The sequence below is a fragment of the Fukomys damarensis genome, unplaced genomic scaffold (assembly GCF_012274545.1).
Source record: "Fukomys damarensis isolate Sample0158 unplaced genomic scaffold, DMR_v1.0_HiC HiC_scaffold_36, whole genome shotgun sequence".
NCBI lineage: Eukaryota > Metazoa > Chordata > Mammalia > Rodentia > Bathyergidae > Fukomys > Fukomys damarensis.
Genome location: NW_022900948.1, coordinates 14,786,000 through 14,798,010, shown reverse-complemented (window position 1 = coordinate 14,798,010; position 12,011 = coordinate 14,786,000). Strand labels below are relative to the sequence as shown.

Sequence of the window (12,011 nt, the reverse complement as noted above, 5' to 3'; positions counted from 1 at the left end):
TTTTTTTTTTTTTTTTTTTTTTTTTTTTTTTTTTTGTGCCGGAGATCAAACTTGGAACTTTGCACTTGCTAGGCAGGCAGGGGAACTACTGAGCTAAATTTCCGGTCCCCATCATATTGTTTTTTACATTGTTCTTAACATGTCCATCTTTCCTAATGTACTCTAAGGTCCTCAAGGGCAGGGACTCTGTCTTATTTATCTTATTTTTCTAGTATGTGGAAAATGCCTGGCATTTAGCAGGCAAAAGCAAATTTTTGATAAGTGAATAAATGTAGAAGTTTATCTGAGTAGTGAAACATTTCACATGTTTTTGAACAAAGGCAAAGCTAATCACTATTATGCAAAGCAAAATATTTGAATTAAGGAAGTCTTTTAATTCAAATCTTAGCTTGGTAACTCAGCTCAATAAATGTTTTTTAACCAACTGTATTTATGACTAGTAGTATCTCAGACTGAGGAAAAGATAGGAAGGCATATGAATACCATCTGGAGTAGACTAAAAATAAAACAAATGCCTTACCCTTAAATAATGACCTGGACAAAAACAAAAGCAAGTCCTATATTAGATAGGTATAAAATTACGCTTTGTATTCCCTACTGGAAATTTCCAAGATTAAAATGAACTTTAAAAAGTAAAAGACACTTGTTTTTTGTTGCTAGGGAATGAACTCAGATCCTTATACATGCTAGAAAAACACTCTTATCTCTGAGCCACATTCCCAGCTCAGGACATTTTAGTATATAACTAATGATAAAGAAGAGAATCAGGTGAAATATGTCTCATGAATTATTTTCTCTCAGTGGAGGAAAATATCTGACTCCTAAGCTAAGCTACCCAAAAGAAGATGGCATTTTATTCTTGTACATAATGGTCAAGTTAAAGGAGATATTTAAAGGGTAAAGCACCAAGCCAGGAAGATGAGAAAAAAACTTGAAGAAAGGAACAGAATTTAGGAGGCTGAGTTCCAACCATATCTGACCTTAACTAATCCAGTCACTATGCATTAATGAAGAAGGGTGGCAATCTCAACAATTAATGAAGCCTGCAGAAGCTGGGATGGTCTTCTGTGAGCAGTACAGTTCTATGGCACCTCAGAACTGGTTCTGGGGCTGAAAATAAGCCTCAGAAGTTCTTTAATGAGCAAAAATCCCAATCTATCATTTATTTTTATTTGGAAAATATTTTCCCTCATGTATTTTATAAAATACTGATATTTACTGAGATTCTACATTACTCCAGAAAGAATGGTTATCTTAAAGGACCAAAAGACAACAAATGCTGCAGAAGTTGTGGAGAAAAAGGAACCTTTTTGGCTGGGGATTTAGCTCAGTGGTGCCACCACCTGCTTTGCAAGTGCAAGGTCCCAAGGTCAATCCTGGGTACCAAAAAAAAAAAAAAAAAAAAAAAAAAAAAACCCAAAAAACAAAACAAAACAAAAAAAACCTTTTTGTTGGTGAGAATGTAAACAAATACAGCCACTATGGACATCACTATGGGGATTCATTCCTCAAGAAACTAAAAACAGAAATTTCCTCCCATCCAGTTATACCTTTTTTGGGTATTTTCCTAAAAGAGTTAAAGACATCATTTTACAGTGACACAAATATACTCATATATAGCAGCACAATTCATAACAGTTAAATTTTGGAAGCAGCCTATATGCTCACCAACAGGCGAATGGACAAAGAAAATGTGGTGTATATATACACAATGGGATACAGGAAGAAGGATAAATGAGTCAGTGGTAGAAAAATGAATTCACCTTGAGACCATAATGCTGAGTGAAATAAATCAGACCCAGAAGGTTAAATATTGCATGGTTTCTCATAAGAAACCTAAAATATGAATACTGTAAAGAGCAAAAAAAAAAGATAGATGATAGGAAATAGGGAGACAGGCTTTGTGGAGATGGGGTGGGAGCAGAGGGAGATGCAGGGTGGGGGGTTAGGGAGAGTAAAAAAAGGATCAAGAGGTGATATGTGTATGTACCAATTCCCCATGATGAATGCATTTATTATGCATTACAAATATATACTAATAAAAAGTAAAGAAAAAATAGCAAGAAAAAAAGAATCTCTATGACATTCATGAAATATAGCATCGTTTTAGTAAATGTACTGCTGAAGTGAGCACAATATAGCATCATTTTAGCCTTGACACCTTGGACAAATCCTAACCAGCCAAAGTCTCAGTTTTCTCTTTCATGTGAAAGCAGTAAATAATATCTACTTCATGTGTTGGCTGTGAGGATTGAATAAATGGCTGCTTAGGGGCCAGGGATGTAGCTCAGTGGCACTGTGCCTGCCTGGCAAGTGCAAGGTCCTGAGTTCAATCCCTGTTACCACAAAAACAAAAACAAACAAATAAATGACCGCCTCAATCACAAGTATCCATTAAACATCAACTATATGATGAGGATACAGCACTGAATGACATTTTCTCCTACTCTAGCACAGTGCTTAAAACACAGTAGGTAATAAATTATGGCTGCCATTATCTTGGAACTATCAGATATAGCACACATAGTGGGGCTCTGCACAACCTAAATGCACACACACTTTTGAGCATTTTCTGTACACTTAAAAATTGTTGGCAAGAGGAGAAAATCTACTACATATTGAGAAATGGAATTGTCACACTTCACACTCTTGTCCATTGAAAGGTATTAATGATCTAGGTTGATTTTAGTAGGCCCTGGGCCATATTTCCATCATTTTCATTGTAAAATTCTGGAACTTCAACGAAATACTTTATACTAGTAGCTAGCCAACAAGGTTTTCAAGCAGTTGTCAAGAAAGAATCTTTCACTGAAGCAAGGATTTGACTATGACTTATCAGTTTTCATTACAAATTCTCTTTGCGAATACATATCTGGTACTGTGACAAAACACAGGCCTATGTTGTAGCTATGGGAATATATAAAGTAAAAGTTTCTTGATCTCCTTAATTTATAAAAGGATAGAAAATTGATAGCTACTCAGGGTAGTGAATGAGCAGAAAGTTCATTAAAAAATTCAAAGACAAAGAAAATGAAAATGACAAAGAAAAGTAGAGGATAGTATTGTAAGAAACTATGACCCTTAAATAAGCCAAAAGTATCATACAGAGAGAGAAGTTATCATTTGGATGCAGCCATGGCAAATGAAGATGAGATAAAACATTACACTCATTGGGCAAGGGATTTAGCTCAGTGGCACTGCTGCCTGCCTTGCAAACACAAGGTCTGGAGTTCGATCTCTGGTACCAAAACAAAAAAGAAAGAAAAAAAGCCAGGGATTTAGCTCAGTGGTTCTGCCACCTGCCTTGCAAGCACAAGGTCAGAGTTAGATCCTTTTTTGTACCCAAAACAAAACAAAACAAAAAAAACCCAAAAAACAAAAAATTATACTCACAAACACTGATGGCAGGTGGATATGTTGGTAGTTTTTACAAGAGCAATCTGACAATGTTTATTCAGTCATAAATGTATATATTTTAAAATTTCACAACTGCACAGTGTCTGATCTATCATAACACAAATATGCAGACAGATATATAAACACACATACATATATAAAAGCTACTATAGCATCATTTGTTTTTTAAAAATGGGTAGCATAAATATAAATTTGCTGGCAGAATTACATTCAACAATGACATATTATTTATATGAGAAACACATTCCAAACACTTGTACTCTAAGTTGTCTTAATCTGAGATTCATTCTAATAGAGTCATATTTTTTTGAGCAGAAGGCTACAAGTAAACTTCAATATAAATAAAATTAGAAAAATACTAGTGGTTTTCTATCATGTCTTTGGGAAGTATACATTAAAGTGAAGATCACTACAAATTTTTTAATGGATAAGAAATGCTTGAGAAAAGAGTGAGAGCTTAGCCTTTTCTTATGCCAATTAGAATTGGGACCTAGGTATGAGTATGAAAAATGACTCTGAACTGATTAGTTGTTAATACAAAACAAACATATGTTACTATGTAGTAAGGGATGCAATTAAGAGCTAAAATGACAGACCCTTAATGAGATATTCATTAGGACTTGGGAGTAAATTGAAAGTAGAAAACTATATATTTCACATCAAAAGCTGTATCTACTTAGTTCAACAGCCCTTCTTGGCCTCTGAAATTGTCACTAGAACTGTCCTCCTTAGCACACACACATTTAGAATGATGTCCAACATAATATTTCTAATATGCTGCTACTGGAATGTCTTCTAAATTATGTTTGCTTCTTAAATCTTAAAAAAAAAGTGCTAATAAAATAAGAATATTTATTTATTTTATTATTTTTTTGGGGGGGTACCAGGGATCAAACTTGGGTCCTTGTGCTTGCGAGGCAGGTGGCAGAACCACTGAGCTAAATCCCAGGTCCTAAAATAAGAATAATTAAAAAGAGATGGTTTATTTTTCTTGCCTAGGACTATAATACTGGCAAAAATTATCAATAGGCAACACTAAATCAGGTTTTACATGCACACTTATGTATAACTGCTAAGTGTGTACATATTTTCATGTAAATATGCATGAATATGCACATAGCTTTTACATGTTATTTATTATATACCTCTTTAAAATCAACCTTTATTTGGCAAGGAAATCAAGCAGGAGGCTTACATGGGCTTAAAGTATCTGTTGATACTGACTCTTGATGAACAATTCATCCCCATCCTGAGACTTACAGCTGCACCACTTTATGTGTTCAGTGGCCAAAGGGATATGACTATCATTTACACAATGCAGAGCAAACATTCTTTCAGATAGGCTGACTGATAGCTACAAAGTGGCCAAGTGCCCCCAAAGCCTAACAAATTTGGTATATGTGGTATACTCACATCAGCATAGTGGCCTATCATTTCACATCGGTCACATCGTTTTCTCCAGGAAGATCTTTCAAGACATCTGTGAGTGGAAGACATAGGCAAAGAACAGTCTAAGCAAAAGCGGGCTGGACAGGCATACTGGAGGTGTCCTCTCTCAGAGCAGAGGCAGCAGGCACGGACTTTCTATGTGGCAAACAAATAAAATCTCTTTAGTAAAATACTATAGTCTCAAATGCTAAAAGATTAATATTCTCTTTTCTATATAATTCCATAAAAAGTCATACTAATTTGAGAATCCAATGAAGGTCAAATCTTGAGCATAACTATAAAATCAAACTTATCTGAACTTATAAGCTACATGCACAATCAATGGGCATTTACTTCTTATGTCTTATTTTATAGGAAAATCCACAAAGTAGAGGATATCTACTTTGGATGTGAGGATATCTGAAATCTAAGCCACAGGAGGAAGATAACAGAAGGGGCTATTTTACCTAGAGAAGGAAAAACAGAGGAAACATGAGCAGTTCTCACTATTTGAAAGATAGTCATTTGGGGGAGAGAAGAAGTAATAGAAGGAATATGTGTTTTTAGAGTTTAGTATGAATATGGAATATCTAAGAGCTTTAGCTCTGTGTTGCTTCAATTACATAAAAATTTATAAATGGCTAAAATTATAACTAATAATGAAAATCTCTCATGATGAAACAAGCTATCTCATAGGATAGTTTAGAGGTAAAAGGGGTCTTAGGGATCATCTTAACTCAACCTTCTCCTTTTACAGACAAGAACACCGAGACACAGAGTTAAATGATTTACCTAAAGTCATACAACAAATAATGAGAAGCTGAAATTAATTACAGATTTTTCTGATGCTAAATATATTATTTTTTCCCTCAACCAAGACTGTGAGATACATGAAATTTAACATACAATTATAAATGTCTTGAATGTAAGGTTATGGGGTTCTAACCATAAGATTTTGATTTTAACAATGTGGAAAGAAATATTATGAGTTTCACGTACTTGCGGTAAGGGGCAATTTTTTGACAAATGGCCACATTTATCACAATTTCTGCAGGTAACGTTTTTGTTGGCTGAATAGTATCGGCGGGCCCATCTTCCTGACGATCTGTTATTACCTATCTGGGCCTAAAGGGAGGAAAAATCAAGAATTAAAAAAATTGTTCACTGTGATTAATACAAACCATCTATTCTTCTTTTCAAAGATAACTATCTTTGAGTAAAGAAACATTGAACTTCAAGTCAGTCCCATTACTTTGATAAGGCAAGAGAATTAAGGTTCATATCTCTTTAAACCCAGCAACAAAAAACTTCATGAATTCTCATTCTCTTTAGACATTGTGGTGTCATTCAGAGCCAAAATCATGGCTGATTTCTATACGTAATTGTATATCATATATTTCTAAATGAGAGGGCTGCTTTAATTTTCAGTTAGGGGATGGTGTTTTTATGACTTTGTCTTTTATAAAGTAGAAGAACCACATAACTACCAAATGCATCCCTTCTTCTTTTTTTTTTTTTTTTCGTATCAGAGATCAAACTTGGGTCTGTGTGCTTATGAGGCAAGGCAGGCAGTGGAACCACTGAGCTAAATCCTTGGCCCACCCCTTCTTTTGAACAGCACAGATTTACTGTTATTGCCTACCAAACAGGATTATAATTTCTAAAAGGGATTGAGATAATTTCCATCCACCAGAGTCCTTTAAAAATTCATTCTGCTGCACAGTGATATAATTCTAATATTCTAGTCAACTTCTAATATGTATGAGAGAATATTACCAATACCTGTCATATGGACTACCCAAAGAATATGTAAATTATAACCATGCTTTTATCTTGTTTGGTAGAATTCCATCTTTGAAAAAGCTTCATCTTTTTTCTGAACTGGCTAAGTGGACCAGTTATCTCCAATCTAGTTATTTTTTAAAATTTCTATCAAGTTGTAAATTATTCTCTCTTATAGCATCTGCCACATTCTAAATATAGACTAACCATTTCCTTACACAGAAGAAGCAGTTATTTCCGGTGTTGATCTTTAGTGGTACCAGGCCATATGGGCTATGAAGGTCAAGAACAGAGAGAAGGGAAAAGGGAACTAAGTCATTATGACTATTAACTGGCTGACAAAAATCAAGGCTGAAAATGAAGACAATCAATTATGAAGATATCTTATAATATGCCTAAAGAATGTATGGTATAGTTTGTTGCTAGTAGTTGTGTAATTCAAAATGGAAATTTTTTGAAAAAAAATTCAAGGCTGAATAAAATTTCTGAAAAGTTAAGTCACCCAGATACTCAAATCAAACTTTCAATTATAAGTCATTTGAATCACTACAATTTTATAAAAGGTTTCAGTTTGAAAAATCATAAATGAAATAAAGGCAAACTATGTATCAAAGACAGCATTAACCCATTAATCAAAAACAATTTGATTTTACCTCAACATCTTTGTCACTGATGAACCAGTTTATATCATTTTCTCCTACAAAACAAAATAAAATGTTATTAAACATTAGCACCTTTAAAGCATTTACAGATTGATAATAGATTATTCAATTTGTTAGTAACTCAAATTGGATCTAAGGATAGTTAAGACATGCTAAATAAATTCTTAATTTAGCTCCATTATTAATTGTGTGGCTCTCAACAAATACTTAACCTCTTTCTGAGCCTCATTTTCCTTACTTGTGAAATACAAATAATATTTGCCTATATAAAAAGTCCTCTAAATTAAATGGGATACATAAAAATGCTTTGAAAGCCATCAAACTATATATGGATATAGAAAAAAATTAATGAAGGGACCAAAAGCCCAATAGCAGATGAAAAATAAAAATCTTACCAGAACTTCCTTATTTGACCAAGCAGAGTTCTAAGAAAAGGCAGGTATCCTAACACTCCCACTCCCTGTAGATAGATCTCTAGCATGGAGGTGATGAAGTGATTGACTGTGGCCCTGGGACACTCCAAAGAACTTTGTGTAAAGAAGCATCAGTGGAATCTTTTGTTCTTTGACTCTCTACATCCGCTTCTGTTAAGTTGGTCTAGAAACCGTTTCTACTATAGCCTTCTAAACTCTTTAATGACTTAACTCATTACTGAGTGCTTCCACCACTGTAAACCTCAGCAGTTCATCTGTCCACTGTCAGTAAACTTCTAAGTCCCAGTTCAGGCCTAAATTGGTGAAGTTTTTCCCCTCCTAGCATTGAAATTAATTGTATCTACTAGCTTTCCATGCTCGGTTAACTTTCATTATAACATTAAAAACTGTAACAAAACTTTGAGCTAGGTGTGGTGCTGCATGCTTACAATTTCAGCTACTTGGAAGGATGAGGCAGGAAAATCTCAAGTTTGAGGTTATCCTGGACAGCTAAGCAATAGCCTATCACAAAATAAAAATTTAAAAAGGACCAGGGATACAGTAGGGTTTGCTCCCCAGTACCACAAAATAAATCCACTGCTCCCCAAAAAACTGAACTGAAAAAGCACAAACATACACTTAAAAAAAAAAAAAAAGAGCAAAAAGTGGAGGAAAAATATCCAGAAACCACTGATTATTATCAATCTAAAATTACAACTGTAAAACCTAGAGGGAGAAAGAAGTCCTACATTTTTCTGTATTAGTTCTTTTTTCCCTCTTTCCACTGTACTTTTATGAACCTGCAAAGGGATGACACTATTACTTTGGTCTCCACATGGCCAAGGGAAGGGACCTACGACTAATGCAGAAGCTAAGGTGTCAACAAAGGACAGAGACTTTCCTCCCCTCAAAGCAACGATTTTCTCCTTCCTCCTATCTTATTGCTTTCCTCTTAGCTCAAAAACATAGATCAAGATTGAATGCTTTCTTTGAAGGAATTTTAAAGAATTGAAGTAATGTACATTTTCCCACGCCTACTAGGAGTAAGTGTCTAGAAATATATTTTATTTATGTATTGATTGATTGATTGGTACTGGGGATTGAACTCGGGCCCTTGTGCTTACAAGGCAGGTGCTGGAACCATTGAGCTAAGTGCCCGGCCCTTACAAATATATTTTAAAATAAAATATTTTTACTAACAAAACTAAGCGGCTGCTTTACAAAAAAGACCAATCCATAGGAAAGTAGAGATGTGGTGCTGATGGTTAATTCCTTTGTAAAGTTGGGAAACTGCATCCACGTACGGAGAGAGAATACATTAAATAGCAGCATTTTCTATTCTTTCATCACTACCACCCATACTATTATTCTTTCATTCAAAAGATACTGGTAAGGAGCATGCTTTCCTATGACTCTCAAAGCTGGCTTTTTTATTTCAATATTCTTCATCATTAAAATTAAAAATAACCATTTGGAATCACTTTAGTTTATACAACTGATTTAATATTGTTTAAAAAATAAAATGAAGAGCCAGTGAAACACCAAATAGCAACTGTGGCCACTTCAGAACCCCCAATAAATTCACAGACAACAGTGAAAAAGAATCCATTTAGATTGTTTTAACATTCCTGTGGAATTCAACCTTATTTTAGGTTACATACTAACGACTCCTCAGAAAGTTACAGCACATTCTTACTGTAGAAAATTCCTCAATAAGTATACAAAACAGTTTCTAATTACATATAAAAGTAAAATAATCCCTAGGGATACAGAAGCCGAGTTTTGACCTTTCCCTGAGGTTTAAAACTGGAAGTACTAGCTAGCTAGCTATAGCCCTGTTTTATTTTTTTATGTTTTAAATGTCTAAACTTCAGATTCCAACCTAAGAGAAGCCTTGCCTGGGGCAACTCAGTAGAACTTCCAAAGGTAGCCAATTCTCCACTTTGTAAATTCTAGATATAGAACTTGATAGAAATATGGCTTCTAATCTTAACTCCATCTTTATAATTTGTGAGTGGTGTGGTGTGTTGGGCAGGCTACTTAACCTCTCTTAGTCTATATTGTAATAAGTTAGATAGAAAGGCATCATAATACCTTTAGCACTAGGTTTCTGGTTCTACTTTTTTTTTCATTGCTAGAATCAAATACATTGTCAGTCCAATCTACCTAAATGTTTCAGCCTTTTGCAACTAGTCTACAGTGCCTTGCCTTAAATGTAACTTCTCACTGGGCCCAGGAATACTCACCTTCCATGTGTCTACCACCTAATGCTATAGAAAGAAAAACAGGACTGTGTAAAAGATGTACATTATTATTAGTTGCTTTGTAGCTCTGATCTATTTTTCTTTCTGTAGTACCAGGGACTGAACTCAGGGCCACACACATACTAGACAAATGCTTTATCGCTGGGCTACATTTCTCACACTTTTTTAAGTTTTTAAATTTTGAGAAGGGTCTCCCCAAATTGCCCAGGCTTATTTTGAACTTGCAGTCTTCCTTGCCTCTGCCTCTGGAGTAGCTGGGATTATAGTGCGTGCCACTACATTTAGGAGTGTGATTACTCATTTAATAAGCACCTACTGAAAGATTATAACAAACAAGGTTCTAGAGGGGAAACAAAGATGAGCAAGAGCTTACAGTCTAGTACAGTGGCAGCAAACCTACTGCATATGTTTAATAATGGGCACGCAGAGCCCTCTCAGTTGATATGTGAGCCAAGTCAGCCCAACCAAGGTTTGAGAAATTATCAGCATACACACAACAGCAAAGATCACATTAATTGCACAAAATCAAGCCAAGTGCAAATTTTTACCTTTCAATAAAAAAAGCTGTTTGTATCACTGAAACTTCTGTTATTGTGTTTTGCTTTTAAGACAAAAGATGTTAATGTATAAGTTGTTTTTTCTAAACCAAAACCTCAGTATTCAGGTTTAATTGCAGTGTTGGCACTTTGCAATAAGTGGGGTTTGAGTTGCAGTTTGTGTACTCAATCTCTGAAAGGTTCACCACCACTGGCCTAGAAGAAGACAGGATGACAAATGAAAGAAGCAAGGAATAAGAAAAGACCAAACAAATACTAGGTAAATTTAGAATAACAGATGATATGTGAATTTAAGAGAGAAAGGGAAGGAAAAAAAAGTCACAAAAGGCCAAGTCATAAAGGAAATTGCTGAGGCATAATTTACATACAATAAAATGTACCCATATAAAAATAGTTTGATACATTTTAGCAAATGTATACACCTGTGTAACCACTCAAAAACAAAACAAAAAATCAAATACAGAACAGTTTTTATCACCCCAAAATGCCACTTTGTGCACATTTGCAGTCTTTACTCCAGACAACTACCACTGATTTGCTTCCTGTCAAAAATATTCATTTTGCCTCTCCTAGGACCTGATATAACTGGAATCACACATAACATATTATTTTGTTGGTCTAGCTTTTTTCACAGAATATGTTGATTCAACCATGTTGCTTGCAGTAGTTTGTTCTTTTATTTACTGTGGAGCAAAATGCCATTGTATGGATATGACAATTTGTTTAGCTACTTATATTCTAATGAACATTTAGGTTAACTCAAGTTTTTGTTTCTCTCATTGAGCTTATTGGTACATTTTAGGTATACAGTAGTTACAGTCATCATTGGTATCTTGTACCTTTACATGACAGGTCTTGGCTCTCATTTTTCCCCTTGTCCCTGCCCTCCTTTCACCCTCTCCTCCCCTCCTCCTTTACAAACACTTCATTTCCATTTTTTTATTTTCTCATATTTTTTTCTTTTCCCTTATTACCTTTTCCTTACCCTTCCCACTTTCCCTACACCTTTAGCCCTTTTCTTCCTATTTCACACTGTCAATTATATCATTAGGATCTTATGTACTATTATAGTTTTTCACACCAGAGTAACTAGTAGTTATTTATACATGTGTGACTTATTTATTTCACTTAGGAGTATATCCTCAATATGTATCCATTTTCCTATAAATGAATCTAATTTCTTATTCTTTATGGCTGAGCAGTATTCCATTTTATAGAAAAACCACATCTTCTTAATCCAGTCTCCAACTGATGGGCAGATGGGCTGTTTCCAAGTTTTAGCTATTACAAACTGTGCTCTATAAACATGGGTCCGCATATATCACTGTGATATGATTCTTTTAATTCGTTTGGAAAGATACCCAGCAGAGGGATGGCTGGGTCAAATGGAACCTCTAGTCCCAGCTCTTTGAGCTATCTCCATATTGATTTCCACAGTGGTTGCACCAGTCTGCACTCCCACCAACAATGGAGAAGGGTTCCTTTCTC

At 34.9% G+C, this 12,011-nt stretch overlaps 1 protein-coding gene across 4 annotated transcripts in view; it reads right to left on the bottom strand.

Moving 5' to 3' along the window:
• Positions 1-12,011, bottom strand: part of Zcchc7 (zinc finger CCHC-type containing 7) — a 219,070-nt gene that overhangs the window by 41,961 nt on the left and 165,098 nt on the right. For all 4 annotated transcript variants that reach the window (XM_010619402.3, XM_010619401.3, XM_010619400.3 and 1 more), the window contains 3 exons: positions 7,281-7,324; positions 5,845-5,970; positions 4,831-5,001 (listed from right to left, as the gene is read on the bottom strand). In XM_010619402.3, the coding sequence (XP_010617704.1) occupies positions 4,831-5,001; positions 5,845-5,970; positions 7,281-7,324 (341 nt within the window). The remainder of the gene's footprint in view (positions 1-4,830; positions 5,002-5,844; positions 5,971-7,280; positions 7,325-12,011) is intronic.